Here is a 17,483-nt window from a genome sequence, read left to right as displayed (position 1 = left end):
CAGGTTTTTGGCAAATATAAATTTAAGTTCAGCAATCTCTGCACAGTCTGATTATTTTCAGGCTTATAAAATAAAGAACTCTAACCACTTTGACAGAATGAAGTAGGCTAAAATATATCAGCAAGTACATATTTCTCTGATCTAAAGAAATTCAAGAACTTATTATAAACCAAATGACATCCGTCAGTCTGGAGGCTGTGACTCCAGGGAACCACAGTGGCCGACCAAAATTACTCCAAGAGCTCATTAATGACTCATCATCAGGCGGTAACAGAAGAACTCGTGGCACATTATTATTGCTACTGTTAGTATTAGTACAGTTTATATCAGTTCAATAAAAATATTAAAGCTGCTGACTGTGTGATAATACATTTTACATAATTTCATTACATTTTAATAAAAGCTTGATAATATTAGCCATTTTATATTGCACACAATTTTCATGATACAAAAATTTCTTCTTATTATATCTGCATGCATTCCTATGAAATGGAATAGTTAGTGTCTCAGTAATGCTACATCAGCACTGTAAGTCATCTCAGCAACTTGCCTATTTGACATAAAACAAGTATGTGTCAAGTCCCTTAAGACTGGAAAATAACAACTAGTTATTATAACTGCTGTTTTATATTTTGACCAAAAAAAAAAAAAAAACAGATTTATTTGCCTTTTTAAAAGAAGACTTCTATAGCTCACTCAACTATGAATTAATGGTACTTTAGAACAGTTCTATTCTAAAGTGTTCACCTGCACGTGGCATGTAAATACCTAAACGATATCCACACAGAAAAGTTGATTATACTCCCCATTAAGAGGAAATTGCTATTACTAAGTATATCCCATCAAAGTAAAGACGTGTGGTGATAAAATCCAGACTTCCCTCCTGCAGCTGCAACAGCTTTCAGCTTCGCTCTTTGAGGTCAGATTTGCCCTGTCCTCTTTAGGTTGATGCAGTGCCAAAGAATCTGGTGAATCAACATCAAGCTGATCCAAGTGCTCCCTTGGGATGAGGCTCAAGGGTAAAGAGACATACAGAAGGAGAAGGAGGAAGAAAGGAAAGGAACAAGTAAAGTGATGGAAAAAGCTCTCATCCACATGCACAGTAGAGCAGGGAACCACTGCACTTGCCTCCACTTGTCTTTGTCCCCATGTGGCACTGCTTTGCAGCGTAATGGGTAATAAGTCTTCATCATCACCTGGGGCATGCTACCTGTGAACACTGTTTAGAAACTGGCTCAAATACAGAGACTTTGTAGCAGGACAGATTGACACTACTGGGTGGGTACTACAGGAAAACATGCAGCTGGGCACTGGTATACGCTCTTTATGTACACACTCCAACTTTCTGGTGTATCACACACACATGAACTATGAGCTCACAAAAATTAGTTTATTTTTTAACTGTACTTTATAAAAGTTTTAAACCATCCTTAATTTTTTACAGTGCTTTTAAGGAGTAACACCTCCTTGTAATTTCTTAAAATTGTCAATGATTTTCTGAAGTTTTGAAAGATTTTCTTTATGATTCAACAGTTTCTTCACTCCTTTTCAACTGACAATGACTGTATATTTACCAGCATTCTAAAAAACAAGAAAAGTGGACCAAAGAACAATAACTGCATTATGTGCAGAATTAACTGTATTAGAAAATAATGTGTTTCAGGAATTGCAGTCAGCTTATCAGATGCTGGAAATTCAGGTTTAGCAGGTTTATTTTACAAAACAGTATCGAAAGCTTTGAGCATCTTTTATGGCACAATTCAGCATCTAAAAATAGAAAAGAAATTGGGCAGAAGACCATTATTTTGAGAATCTGCCAAGGATTGCATGGTGAGACATGAAGCTAAATGGAGTTAAATACAGAGCAGTCCTGAAAGTCTGTTGGAAGCTGCAAAACTCAAAATGACTCTCTTTCAGTTTCCAGCAGGAAATCACCTGTTCAGATGCAGCCAGCGGTGCATATGGAAGGTTTTCAGTCAAAGCACATTTCTGTCTTCGATTGGCTAAGTCGAGTTACAAGCTGAAGTCAAATTAAGGGTCTTTGACAAAATGGAAACCCAAAGATCACAACCTATTCAATCAGCCTTAATTATCTTGAGCAATTGCAGTAGAATTGCCAAAATATTCAGACTGCTGATGTGCAAAGACGATAAATGTATACCCCCAAAACTCAAAGATATATTTGCAACAATAGGTGAATCAACTTTTCATATTTCTATTTATAAAACCAATTGTCTTCAAGTTAATTAGATAACATTCCAAGAAAGACATTGGATAAAATTCATGAAGCTTGATTAAAGATTAGAAATCGGGAATAAAAAAAGACTTCACAACAGTATGATTTGAAAAGGAAATAAAAACATTAAAGAATGACTCACTTGACCTTGGACTTTTTTCACGGTACAGCATATCTTCATGTAAACATATTTGATTAAAACAGTGGTTGCACAAAAACATGTTTGCTCTTAGAAACTCAATATAAATAGCTAACAAAAGGGTAAATTCACATTATGCTGCTACAGTATCAGAAGATAGTCCTGTCAGGCGAGATATGTTTGTTCCAGAATATTCTGGTGCAGATTACTGGTTTACTGTTGTAGTGATTCACAGCCTTGTAGCCTAATGCGCTCACACACTTTGGTGTGACAGCAGTGGAGATGGAAAGAGAAAGGGAACAAAAAAAAAAACTTTGGACCAGAGGAGGAAAGCTTTGTTCTCATGACTCAGTGTTGCTGTGTAAATGGGACTGCTAATGCTCTCATCTCGGGGCAAACTGCTGAACATGCTGCCCCCAGTGCAGCACAGAAGGAGAGAAGAAAGCACACACAGACAGACACATCAACAACATCGCCAGGGCCAAGAAAACACAGCAAATTAAAGTTGACGCGAGGTGAAATTTTGGCTTCCTTTAAGGGCTTTCCAGAGGGTGACAGCCTTACATCTTGTTGCTGGATGGTCTAGGAGGCAGGCTGAAGACACACAGTGTATGCAGATTCAGCCTGTACTGCACTGGATTTACTATGTGGAGAAATTGGTTTTATTCATTTCTAAACTTTGTGCTTCAGATCTAATGCTATGATATGCAACATCAATTCAGGTTTCTAGCTCACATTTCTAAGCCCATAACAGGAAGAGAGCATGGACCTGCTCAAAATGCTTTTTACACAGGGCTCATCTTGAATTTCAAGAAGTTAACAAAAACATACTCTCATATCACCATGGGATAATTTAAAATGAGCCAGTTCAACAGTCCTGTGCATATTTGATTTTCTAAAGCTGCTTCAGAGTGTGTAGGTGTGTATATGAGAGTTGTCTGGCACATATTGTGCCTCAGACCTGGGTACTCTAATCACAGTGGGCAACATAATTACCCAATCACAATACACTCAGACTATACAGCTGTGAACAGCAGTAGCCATATGGACCAAGGCAATCCATCTTCCAGATTAGACAGGTACGACGATCTCTGTGAAACAAATAGCCTAAGGTGATGCAGCCAACTCTTGCATGTCCTCCAATGTTTTTGCAGTTGATTTTGGTTTTCGTTTTACACTCTGCAGATACTGTAAAACAAGTCAGTGTGACGTGAATGGGCTCTGCATATAGCAGGTCATCTGAGGAGAAAGGTTATACAGCGTTGAATTGAGCCTTGCAGGCTGATTATGACATACCTTTAGTTTGGAGGTATTAAGGCTGAATTTCTTAGCAGGGAGGTAGTAAAATGTTTTTTTTTAAAACACCGTACAGCAGTATTCTGCCTTTGTTGGCAGTGCCTTTAAATGAACACCAAAGTAAGTGCTTAATTCCCTTATTTCCTGCTTTAGGGCTCCTATAAATCCTACGCCTAGAAAAGATATTCTAGGGTCCACTAAAATATTCCTAAGCTTATTGCAGATGTGGCCAAGCGGTAAAAGAGACTGTAAGCCATCAGCTTGGTTAATTGGCAAATCTCACAACTTCCATAAAACTAACAGATGTTAAAACCATTAAAAATGAATGAATATTTTTCCAAACAGATATTGCAATAGAAAATAGATGGAGTGCTACGAATGTCATCTATGCAGTACCGTTGGTGATCTCTGTAGAAGTAAACGGGGAGAAACTGACAGATGTTTCCTCACAAACAATAAAAAAAAAAACTCTCCATCTCCATCCAGGAATACTAACAATTTCAATCTTGACTGAGGACAATGAAATCTGATGGATCAGGACTCAACAGTCCTGAGCATTGATTCTGGCTGTAGTAAGTACAGGTGTTTCCAGTAACTCATTGTCTGACTCAAGTACAGTTGCCTTTAGGCTTCAACAGCACATACTTAAGAATAACACAGGACATTAAGATGCTTGTAATGTTCCCAGAAGGTTCAAGTTGAGGCGATACAATTACCATGGGATAGAGGTTGCTATGTTATCGCACTCTCTCACTGACTACAGAATCGCACAGGCGATGCTGAGGGACAAAATGTTACAGCACCACCGTAGGCCCTAGAGAACAAAAAGAGCAAACTATTTCCCTTGTCCACTAGTTCTGTTCACAAAATGCAGCCTCACTTCCTGAGTGAATTCGTTGCAGCAGAGCACAGGAAGGTATGAAGAGGCTGCTTCTACCTCCCAGATCAGCAATGTGCTGACTTTTTAGTGGCTGATCCTCAGTGGAGGTAAAAAGAGACAACAGCACTAATAGGTACAGCCTTGTAGCCTTTCAGTGCGTGGAAGTCAAGCTTGTTTTTTTACTCGCTTCTCAACTGTATGACAGTAGAGGAAGTCCCAAGTGGTACAGGAAAAGAGATTATCTTTTGTTTTAGGTCAAGGAAGTGAAGGAACTGGTTATATAGCCAAGAATGTCAAAGTGAGGTATGGGTGCCGTTGATTTAGCCAATTTATACAGCTTGTTTAGCCTAGAAAGAAAATGCCATGTTTCCTTCTTTTCCACCCTTGGACCATCTGGGGCAACATTTCAATATTTTGTGTGATTTCTTTGATAAGAAATGTATCCAGTTGCTAGAGATTGATTAATTTAGTTCTGTTCAAAACACTTCAGTTCCACAACCTGTTTCTTGGCTAAGATGTTTTGATGGGCTTGATCCTTCCCATGTATTTATTTACAGATGTCGTAATATTTTACTGGAACTCTGCTCACAAGTTGATCGGCTTGAGACTAAACAGTTCCTAAAGAAAGAATTCTGTAAAGTTAAGTCTCCAAACCTAAAAGAGATTTCATGTAGCTGCTTAATTTTGCCTCAAACCTCCAATATTTTTCATTAAGTAGAAATATACCAAGAAATGCATACATCATGGATTGTGCTGGCAATGGCAGCCTCAGTGCTTCACTCTCTTATACTTTGCATCTTTTTGTCTTTATTCTACTCTTTGCCACCATTCTTTGGTCACTCTCACTTTCCCTGCATCCTATGTGCACAAAGGAGCATTATAGGATCTCCTTCCTCTGTTAGACTCACTGCTAACAAAAACGGTAAATGTTTTAATCCTTGACTTTACCGTAAAGCAATATTATTTATTTAGTTAGTTTTTATATATATATTTCATCTGTGTGTGAATCTAAAAGTCTTTATGTCCTGTCATTTTGCTACTGTTATACTTGAATTTCCCCAATGTGGGACAATGAAAGGTATCTTTTTTACTCAGTTCTATTCCAGAGAGAAACTCCAAAGCATCAGTCAGTCTTCTCTGGGCATCTTTTTATCATTTTTCATCAACCTCAACTTCACTGATACCTTAGTTAGTGGAGTCGTAGCTCTCTATGGGATTTAGTGGAGAGATGTAAACATGGTACAAAAAGGTGTGCCTGGCTGTGAAGCTTCGTCATTAGCATCAATCCACCTGGCTAATGTCCGCTAACAAAATGGACAAACTCAGACTTCCATCAGATCTACTGCCCTCTGTTTCACAATTTGCCTCAGTGAGCGCAGCCGGTACTGTGATACCAGGCTTCCAGCTGTTTCAAGTGGACCACAGCACGGAGCTCCTGGGGAAAGAGCAGAGAGATGAAATCTGCTTTTACATAGATGAAAGTTGATGTACAGATCTTGCTGTGTTGCAGAAGACATGAATTCTCCTCGTCTGTTTTTACTGGTGTTTACATCCCACCACATCAGAAGCTAAAATAAAGCTTACTAAGCTGAAAACAGATGTCGGGGGTGGGGGACATCCATACTTTCTCAGCATTCGTTTTTTTTTTGTTTTTTTTTTTCCTTGTCATTTAGCAGCACAAACCCCTCCAATCAACTTCTTAAATACAGAAAGCATATTAGGTGTTCCACAAGGGATAAAAACGTTGGGCTACTGTTACACAGCTTTAAAAGATGCATATCACGATGTCACCTGGGCCACTTTGGGACTTTCTGATCAATGCCTGCTTCATCTCACTCCAGCCAATAGGCAGGAATTGGGAGCAGATGCAAACCAAAACCTTTTGCACATACAATAGTAAACCAGGGTTATTTTCACATCTGAGGAAGATACATAAGATCCTTACCACAGTGGGGCAGTGACGTGCGGTCAGGGGAGGCAGGTGAGGCAGAGCCTCACCTGTCATCATGGAAAAATAATAATAATAAAATCATTTATATTGCTATTTTCATTTATATTGCTATTTGTACTATAAAGTACCTATTTTTTACTTAACTTAACCAATTCTGATAATTTTTTTCTTCAAAATCACTGGATTTTCCATTTTCCCATTCAAATGCTCCGGTGAGGCAGCAGTGAGCTGAGCCTCACCTGGGATTGCGCAACCTCTCGCGAACTGCACTGGCTGCCATTCTATGGGAGCATGTTCATCCTGTCTGTACGCCGGCAATAAAATGGCTAAAAAAACATTTAACATAAGCTAAATTTTCCATAATTTAGCTTATGTCTATAATGTACAGTGTTTTTTTGTCACCAGCTGTGTGTATCATGTTTTGTGTGCAGAGGAGCGATCAGAAACGGCAGAGAACAGACTTGAGGTGAGGCAGGCAGTTCTCTTGCCTCATGGCAGGGGGCGCTCATGATCCAGACATTGTGACTGCACAACTGTAGAGTAAGACACACTGAGCCAGCCATGGAACTAGCCATATAGTAAATAAGTAAAGTACAGTGATATATTTGTTTTCTAATGCTACTAAAAGTTTCTTGCCAACCGCCATAAAATTGACAAGAAGAAGAAGAAGATATTTGTTTTCTCCTCTCTTCCGATGTCAACATGAAAGATTACATACACCGCTCGTCACTGCAGTGGGGACAGTGGCCAGGAACAGATCAAGGATATCAGAGTAATTAAGAGATGTTGCAGTTCGTCAGTGGAACCATCCATGGAATTCCTGAAGTTAGTAAGCATCTGATCCAGGACCACTGAGTCTGCATACAAACATGATTGGGTTGTCCACTAGTGGTCAGAACCACCTGGAGCTTAACTCACTCAAACCAGTGAAGATGATGGTGGACTTTCGGAGAACAACCACAGCACCGTTGTATCTACTGTGTTACTGAGATCAGGGTGTCACAATCAATTTTTACAATTTTGAGAGATGACAGATGGGTAGGTGTGTTTGGTATTAACTTAGGTGTCACAAAGAATAGAGCCATGAAAAGTGGAAATATTAAATCAAAGAGCTTATTTGACCAACACAGGGACACTCATATGAGAAATGTCTGGAAAAAACAAGACGTTGTGCAAAAAAGACTCAAAAGAATTCCTCTTCCAGGAAAATTGTTCACCATAAAAAAAATCAACCCTCTTGACTATGATTTGGCATACTTTTAGAGAGAAAGCCATTGAAAACCTCCTGAGGGACATTTGAAGAGTCAGATTCATAGTAAAACTGCCACAGTGACACTTCTCTAATTTGAAAGAGAACAGGAGTAAGGATGTGGAAAAACTGAGAAATGCTGCAGCGATGCACAGCCTAAGAACAGCCTCTGCTCAGTCTGTCACCTGCAGGGGTAGGTACAAACAAAACTGTAAAAAAAGCTCCAAAGAAGCACTGCAGAGCGCCTTGAGAAAAAGTACAAGAAAAGCTACATTTCTTGTTGTTGATGACTGAAAATGCATGGAACTTAATCTATTTGCAAGCATGTGTATATTACTGATTATCTCTGCTGCAAATGCAACAACCATGAATCTCTTGGCCTGCATGCTGCTGAGTGCATTTACTCATAATATACTGTTGACTCTGCAGCAATAAGCCCAATAGAGTGGGAAAAAGTCCTCTTGTCACTGCTGCCGTGGTGCAATCTTGAATCTTTTATGAGCAATGCCACTGCCATCTCAGATAAAAACACAGGCATGTTTAGAGACAAACAAGAAAGTAACTTGGGATCAGACACATTGCAATAATGTGAAAGTCCCATAAAATTACACGATTACACATCATCAGCCAATTCAGTTCAAATCATCCATGACAATCGCTAAAGTCGCTAGTGCGATTAGGAGAGATCCATCCAAAGCTGGCACTCAAGCAGTAAAATTCAGACTTTTGTGGTTTACATAAGACTCTAAAGTCACTAAACTTCCTTCTGCAAATGCGCCTGAACAGCAGCAGATTAAAGCAGTAAACGCTCGTCTAAGTGGTTTATTAGAGGCACAGCGGGGAGATAGAACATTGGACATAATTGCAGCACATACCAGAGCTGCTTTATGTAGGAGGGGAATGATTCACATGCACTACCACTAGCAGTGTTTTTAATGATTCTTATGCACTGTAAAACCCTACAAGCGCTGACACTGTTTCTGTAGTAACATGGATGTCAGTTGCATAAGTGGCGAAAGCCTAAATGAACTGCATGTCATTTGAGAAATACCCAGGCTTCTGTTAAGTTGACTTCCCGGTTTTCGTGCATTCCAGTCAATATCACCATTTGTTTATTTCACCTTCTGTTTTATGCATCTTCTAAATCAGATGAGCAAATCAACCTTTTTGAGTGTACACCTATTTTTGTTCTTTGTTACTGTCTCAGTGTCAAGGCCTGCAGATGCATTTTGTTTATTTTCTAGTAATATTAAATGGAAATATGTGGCATCTTAAGTAAATTTCATGACTCTAATTGTGTTAATTATGTTTACATTTATTAAATGCGTTGTTCCAAAACTGGTCTTGGTAAAGGTTTGTTCAACAATAGTTTGTCCAAACTGTTATCTTGATTTATTATTTGTCTTTTTATGTTTTGTCTTCTCTGAATCTATTTTTAATAACTCTGGACATTCTAGATCATTAGTAAACTTCATTCTGTATTTTTTTTTCCATAATCTGTCTCTGTTCAGCTTCATACACAGCTTGTTTCCTAAAGCTGAAACTGAAACTTCAAACTGAAGATATCACAGATGCATTAGTCAGCACAGTCATACAAAGTCCCCCTGACATTAAAACTAAAAACATAAATGGCAGCAATCCTGGAGACCCTAACGTACAAAAAAAAAGCTCTCTGTGAGAGTAAGTCTTTTACATGGCCTTATCAAATATTCATTACCTAAAACACCCGATTAGTCAGGCCTGTTTACTGCATGCCACCAACATTACGAAGGAAATTTCTTCATTTAGTGGCGCAATCAATAGCTCATTATAGGAGCTTTACACAGGATTGTGTTCAGGCAGACCTGCTGGCTTAATTCCCCACTACATCACAGGCCTATCTGATCTGTCCATCTTCATCACACAACACTTCAATTCACAAAAGCTGCAAGCGCACAGGAACACACACACACACACAGACACCCGGGACACACATTTGTGCAAGCTGAGCTCTTGAAATTGGAATTTTCAGAACTGTGAATGAGTTTTAGTTTCAGCCAATAACCCAAATAAGAAAAATCTACACTGCAATTGGAGAGTCTCACGTAGCCCAGAAGAAAAGTGTTTTGAGTATTTCAGGAAAGGCTTCTGTCATATCATACGCCTTCATGAACATTTTAAACAGCAGTTCAGTGATTGGAGTATGACAATCCATTTTCTTCATATTCACCAAACCTCATAGGGTTTTTCAATGAGTTTAGGTCTGAGGACCAGGACAGCCACATGTGAAGGTTACTTTTGTGGCAGGTAAATAATTTCTGTAATGATTTGTTCACATTTTATGGGTTATTATCCTGATGAAAGACCCAGCGACGACCAATTTTCAGTTGTTCATCATTATTCAAGATCAAATCTCTTCCGAGGAGTTCCTGATGCCTTACACTCCTGATAAGGTCCCAGAGCATTTGAAACAGAAGCAGACACACGGCATCACAGACACACCATGATACGCAGCAATGGGAGTGATTTTCTACACATTCAGTCCCACATGAACTGTTTTATCATACAATAAAGCCTAGAAAATCACGGATTACTAACTAGAGATTCCTAGAAACTCAGATCAACTCAAACGGAAAGTATAAATAAAAAAATGCTTCAGCTATGTTTATTTTAAGATGATTGTTGGAGGTCCTAGTAATTCTCAAAATCTGTCTTCAGCACATTCTCTACGTCTGTATTGGCCTGCATCTGCTTCCTGTTGAGTCAACCACAGTAACATAAAAAGCTGTTGCAGCTCAGTACATAAATTGGAAAAAAAACAGAACAAGGTACACAAACAAATTAAACAAAGCAAATGCAGAAAAGAAAATACAGAAAAATAAGTGAAGATCAATGTAAGAATAGAACAGAGACACCAAGCCAGGAGGTACACAACTCTGCATTTTAGGCCAAGGCTTCATCTGAAATTAACGCTTCATGGCTCTTCCGCTCGCCGTCTTTCTTCTGAAGCAGCTTGTGATGGCTCATTGCATTATTCCTCTGCGGTGCTGCATCGACAATCATCGCCTGGATGCAAAGTGAGGTCTATGCCTTCACATAAACAAGCCTTGCACTGCCACAGTGTATTAGTCACAGCCCTAGTCTGGCCTTTTCAAAGTCGCTACACCCACTCAAACTGCTAATAGATCCCCAGAATTTGATATTCGCCTAGCAGGGATCCTCACGATGGAGAGGCTGTTCATGTGCATCGGAGTGTGTACGTCCTATTTTACCTTTGCATAAAAAAAGAAAAATAACAATAGGTATGAAATACCTTCCGTTATGATTTTAAATTAAATGGAAAGAAAAGTAAATTGGGAGCAAAAGTTTGCCTTAAATTCTTCTTTTCTGCTCTAGAAAAAGCAATTCATTTGGAAAAGTCCCCTTATGTAATGAGCACCCTGAGCAATGCAACTGTAGGGTAATATTTTATTCACTCTACTGCTTGTTATGAAGCCATTGCTGATGGAGATGAACCATCTGAGGGCGCTTGCAGACAGGACAAAACAGAATTTAAAGGCTTATTAGACTCTCCCTCTGAAATTAGAGAGCTGTTTGCAGGAGAAGCTACTCGTATCTCCAGCCTCACAAACTGCACTGTTCCTCATCCCGCAACATCAAATTACCCATGGCTTAGAGATATTGTAGCTCTTTTTTTTCTTTTTTCCTGCTCTCCTCTTCCCACCTCTCCTCCCACTGAGCTGGGTTTATAGGCAGCGGTCTGGTAGGGGTGATTTCTGCTTCCACTCCAGGGAAATTACTTTGTGTTGTTAGAGAAAAGACAGTTTGAAAACTCCTTCATCACATTCCCCGATTCCAATAATGGTAAACATTTTAATATTAGCTACATGTCCACAAAATATAAAGGCAAGATGTGTCTCCGTGCATTTGTTGGAAGAGGGAATTTGTGGTATTTTTCTATAAAGCTGACTTAAGCCATGGTTAAAGGAATGACTTTGCACATGTAAATTATGCACGGATTCGTATGCTGAGGTTGTATCTATGCTCCTCTTCTCTACCCTCAACTATTATGCTGTGCGTCTTGCTTAGATGATGAATAATTTCTTTGCTGTGCTCTGCCGTGGCACATCTGATGCAGCCTGACTGCGCCACACGGCAACTGCTCTGCATTTGCATTCACCACACACTACTTTGCACACTTAAAACTCCCAAACACCATCCAGTCTATCAGCTGATTTGCTGTGGAGAAATGCAACAAGCTGTTAAAGCCAGCTTTTCCAAAGCAACTGGAGTTTTCTGTTGGTTCATGTTGGTTTTCTCACGTTTTCTTCTCCCAGAGCAAGAACTGAGGGGAATTTTTTTTTTTTTTTTTTTTTTTTGGTTTTTCATGAATCTGACAAATTGAACCAAAACAGATACATTTAGAACAACCACAGCTGGCTGAAGAGGAAAGTAGTGTGCATTGTGTGTGGCATTTAAGTTCAAGGCCCTTAAAAAGAAGAAATGATGCTGAAATGTCAGCTCTATTTGAAGTGGCACGCATGCTGATGTGTTGACCTCTCTGTGCTGCGCTTAAAAGGTTGTGCCGTTGCAGGGGGAAAAAAAATAAGCAGGCGGTATCAGGTTTTTCTTAGAAAAAGGAAGGTACATCTGAAAACTCACTGTCTATCTGGAAAAATAGCCCGAATGTTATCAGCTGGTTCAATAAGGAACGGCCTGACACTTTTTGCTTCCTTTATTCGAACTGAGTCTGGCTCTGGAGAAGCCAGTTTAGAACACGATTTTAAATCTGAAAACAAGGGCCTGCGCAGTTCCTCTATCCATTAAATAAAAACATTTATCAAACAGGAAAGGCAAAATGTGAAATATGAAATGACGTTATATACGGTAGAGTTAAAGAAATGACTGATGTATAGTTGTCAAAAGAGCTTAAGAAAGGTTTTGTGTTTTTCTAACATATTTGTCCATATAAATACATAATATATTGATTCCTTTCAATAACAGTTTTAACAGTAATGAACATTTAAAGAGGTATAACCACACAATTAAAGCTGTTTAAAATATGTTTTTGTAAAAGATAGAAAAAGATAGAAAAGGACATCCGTTTCTGTTGACAAATAAATGACACCCAAACGTTTATTTGAACCTAAAATAGGTAAAATCACACATAGGCATTTCATATATGAACATAATTACTCACATCTACATCTAGAAAGAGCATTCTTGACTGTTTAAGTGAGAGTGAACGCCACAGTTTCATAGAGACTGAAAGAGCTGTGTCAGGCCTTCAGAAAGAAGACTATCTCCAAAAACACTACGACGTCAGAAACCCACACCAGGCCTTTGATGCATTTGATATGAACGTGCATGTCTTATGCAGCACATTTAAGGCACAGCATAAGTTTAAGATCCATGGGAAGTGCGCAAGGAGGAACATTTTTGGTTTGGTAGAATAAACACAGAAGTTCAAAGTTTGCCACAAAAGTAAAGACCAGCATCTCAGGAAACATGTTCTTTGAGCAGATTAGTATAAAACTCAATTATATGGACACAAAAAAGGAGGACACATAACCCAAATGCAGCATTCGAAAAGGAACTCCAAAGCATGGAGGTGGATGTGTTTTGTTTGTTTATCCACGTATTTTCTTATTTTATTTATTCACATTTCTTTTGTTACATTTGCATTTTGATTTTTTTTTTCTTATATTTTTCTCCTTTATTATTTTTTGTAACCTTTCACTGCTTCCTTTGTTTCACCATTTCATGACAAATGAATGTACTTGGTGGAAGACAGTTCCTGTGTTGCCTAATTTGTGTTAAGGTAACACAGAACAAGTGTTACATTTTTGCCTGAGCCAGCAACGACCTTGATAAAGAGCAAGCCAGGTCACAACTTGCTGGTAAGTATTGATTTTATTCCAGCTACCTTATAAATGAAAATAAACTAAAGATATGTTATTTTTCACCTTCTGATAATGTTTATTTTCACTTGCCCTTTTCATACTGGGGATTTTTTTTGTTTAAAGCAAGCAGCCTGATGTAAGACTCAAAAATTTGAATTAAATTAGAGGATCTGGCTGTGGCTTGGGTAAAAAAAAAAAAAATAAATAAAATAAGAACAGTGATGCAGTGGTTGCTTCAGTACGCAGCAGGTTGCGCATCTGTGAGCAGCTTAATAAAGAGAGACCACAAGCAGCAGTGCTTGTGATATGTGCAACCAAACACCTCCTACTATCTCGGGGGGGCTCTCTGGAAGACCTCCAGATCCCGGCTCTTTTGTCTATCCTGTATAAGCATACATTTTCAGCCCTGATGTGTCTCGAATTGTCAATCTGTGTAAGCGTTTAGCGTTTACGCGGACTTCAACGCTAAATCTCCGCAAAAGAAATGCACTTGATCCAAACCACAAGTGCTTCCATGGCGGTGCTGGTAAACAATGATTTGAAGCCTGTTTAAGTTTTGAAATATATTCTTGTTTAAAACAATAGCAGCAGCAGCATGTATAAAAAAATTCAAGTGAAGCTTACAATCCATATTTTCATTTTAAAAAGAGCACTAGGAATAGTTTCAAGCTGTTTTTCCAAATCAAAACATGAAGTTGTCCATCAACAGAAAGTGGTAAAGAATAGACATATTGCATTTTTCTTTACAAGTCTTAATTGTTTAGTTCATTTAATTTGCAACTGTTTTTAAAAATTCAGAATTATTTTGCTTATGAACTATTGACCTGATATTTAGATTTAAACCCATGTTTCTGAAAACTGAACGACCACTTAGTTGCATGACCAATTTCTGGCACCTATAAGCATATGTTCTAGCCCATGACAACTGGACTGCATCACACGTCTCATTTGCATTTCCTGGTTTTCCCTCGGAAAAACACTGTTTTCTAACAGAAGAAGGTGTGCGGATTGGGCTGGCCACTCAAAAGCATAAACCTTGTTGGCCTAGAACCAAAATGCCGCTCACTTATTGATGTAATTGGGGTTGCAGTCTTGTTGCAACATCAATTTCAAATGGAATTTTCTCCGCCGTGACATCTTCAAGTATTTGAATGTGTATTCCATCTGATCTGCGTGCACACACACACACACACACTCATACCTAAGAGCAATTTAGACAGACCAGTTAACCTAAAAGTCAGTTTTTTTTGGACTGAAAGTCAGACAGCCTCTAGAGAAGACTCCCACAGGGAGAACTTTTAAACCCCAGCCCAGAATCTGAACCCGGACCTTTCTTACTGCAAGGCAACAGTGTTGCAAGCGGTGCTACAGTAACTAGCATGTATGTTTTCTTACTTGCCTTTAGATAAGGGGTCTGTGTGACATCTGTTTTTGCTCACAGAATCATCGCGCTGATTAAGCCCCACATTGCCACTGCTTCATTATCTGCTCACAGATTTCAACTGACGATTCAACACAGATCAGCCGTATGCATGTCTATTCAATCTGTTGGTTTCTATTATTCTACTGCACTAACTAGTAAATTGTTTGCTTAGATACAATGCCTACCCATGTTGTACTGTTGTTATTTTAAGGGCTACTTTATTTATCTTTTTATGAATGTATTTATTTTGACTCCGAGTCCAACAAGTAAAACAGCATGAGCCATGAGGACTAGTTTTTATTAGGAAATGTGCTTCTTAGCTCATGCTGCAAAGAACCCCTGGGGTTGCTGCTGGGACAGGCAGCTTACCCAGCCAGTGCAGCACAATGCATTAAAAACCGGCTTCAGTATACGCTTCATTTTTTTTCCTCAAGTATTTCTAAGCAGATCTCAAATTCTTCTGTTATTTCAAGAGAAATCCAAATGTGTTTGAGTAGCAGCTGTGAGCACATGAGAACAAGGGTGCAGCGAGGTGCAAAAGGCAAGTTTACCACATCAGAAATATTGCTCTTGATAACTTCTTTAAACAGAGACTGCAGGAAAAGACAATAGCTGACAGCGAGCCATGCGCAAAACAATAGGGGAATATACCGCCTGTAAGATCTGCGAACAGGCAGAGGGTTATCAAAGGCTGCCTGATGAAAACAGCATGTCAATGACAGGTTATCAATTGAAATAATCACCTAGTTCCATAAATGAAAGACTGGACAACATAAAATTCCTCAGGCACCGGATGAGCAGCAGGAAATGTGACTGTGGCTACTTACAGTTCTGAGGAACTGGATCTCATCCTCTCCCTCTCCGCCTTCAGCCATGGCTGCAAAGGAGCCCGTTCAGACTCCGCTGGCTCCGCTCCCCTTGTCGATATTAGCATACAGCTAATCCACGGCCATACAGCGGGGAGAATACCGCAGCATGTGTCAGTCAAGCCCGTGTGCTTACGCCCCGCTCGCCGCCCGGCGGAGGAGTGCGTGTCAGCATCGGTGGGGACGGTGCAACGCAGAAACAGCGGCCACCGGGGTTCTTTATCTTCGACGTCACCGTCAATGCTTATCGGCACGGCGGTGAAAGCGCGAATATTTAAACAATTAGCGACTGAATGGAGTCTAGCACGGGGAGGCGAAGCTGGGGTTGTTGTTTTTTTCCCGCCCTATCTGCCAAGCAGCATGCTGAGCTGGAATTTCCAGCAGGAAACTCAGAGAAGGTGCTATTTCCACTAAGAGTCTAGATCAGCACCATGGTCAGCGCCCTGCTGCTCCCACACAGGCTCCTGCTGCACAACCGCTGCTCCGCTGCAAGCCTGAGAGAGAGAGGAGGACTTAAAATGCTTTCTGCAGAAATGTCTTCACATCTCTGGGCAGAGAATGCATTATTTCCTCTTCTAACAGATGATCAATTTATTATTATTATTATTATTATTATTATTATTATTATTATTATTATTATTATTATTAATTCACTCTGAAATGACTTGTGCCTAATGAGAATGTTGTTTATGCATTTTTAACATTTTATTCTTAACATTTTAAAAATGACATTCTATTTTCGATTCAAAATTATCTATCAACTTACAAATGAAGTCACATTAAACTCAATTAATCGATAATGAATACAAATAAATATTTATCTTTTTTTTTTTTAGACAACAAACTGATCTAATTTGCCGCCACAACACAACTCACCTCTTTCCAGAGATCCAGTATAAATAATCTCTTCCATGATGCAATGCTGCCCTCTATTGCCTAAGTTAGGAACTGCTTAGGACCCGGCTTTACTGTAGAGTTACTTCTTTTAGGACCAAATATGTTTATGTTTTTATTTTATTTTTTGATGTAATGTGAATACATCTGTGTAAATTAGATAGTAAAAAAAATTAATTTATTTCAGTGACTCCTTCATAAAGTGAAACTCATACAAATTAAATCAAATTATTCTGGATGGTGTATGGTGGTTTAAGTTATCACAAAGTATTTTTAAGTGTAAAGTGAAAAATGACTATATAGAAGTGCTTGTTAAAGTGCTCAAGTTAGAAGTTATACATGGAGTTTCTTTATTGTTCATACAAAAGTTGTTTCTCTGTTCTATTTCAGGTTTGTGGATATGTATAAACATTGCATCAAGCAGTTATTATGTATGGTTTATTTTCAGCTGTTGACACAACAAATAACATTTGACTAAGTTACCTTGTTTTCTAAAGTTACATTGAAGACAAGAATGCATAAACATTAAGTGCAATAACATTTGATAGTTTATTCAATATGAATACATCTGAACAAATTAGATATTGAAAAACTTAATTTCTTTCTGTGATTCTGTTCATGAAGAGGAACTCATAGCAATCAGTCACATTACTTCCATAATGTGAGG

The 17,483-nt window shown here is 38.9% G+C and overlaps 1 protein-coding gene across 1 annotated transcript in view; it reads right to left on the bottom strand.

The window, feature by feature from the left end:
• LOC106905108 (ryanodine receptor 3) overlaps window positions 1-15,931 on the bottom strand; it is a 114,916-nt gene extending 98,985 nt beyond the window's left edge. Inside the window, exon 1 of the mRNA XM_088002843.1 lies at window positions 15,884-15,931. Coding sequence (XP_087858969.1) covers window positions 15,884-15,931 — 48 coding nt within the window. The remainder of the gene's footprint in view (window positions 1-15,883) is intronic.
• Between the last annotated feature and the right edge of the window lie 1,552 nt (window positions 15,932-17,483).

Source organism: Poecilia mexicana, unplaced genomic scaffold, assembly GCF_051168715.1.
Source record: "Poecilia mexicana isolate PSO_F unplaced genomic scaffold, ASM5116871v1 scaffold_22, whole genome shotgun sequence".
NCBI lineage: Eukaryota > Metazoa > Chordata > Actinopteri > Cyprinodontiformes > Poeciliidae > Poecilia > Poecilia mexicana.
Note: the sequence above shows the minus strand (reverse complement) of the source record. Positions and strands in the feature narration are given on the sequence as shown.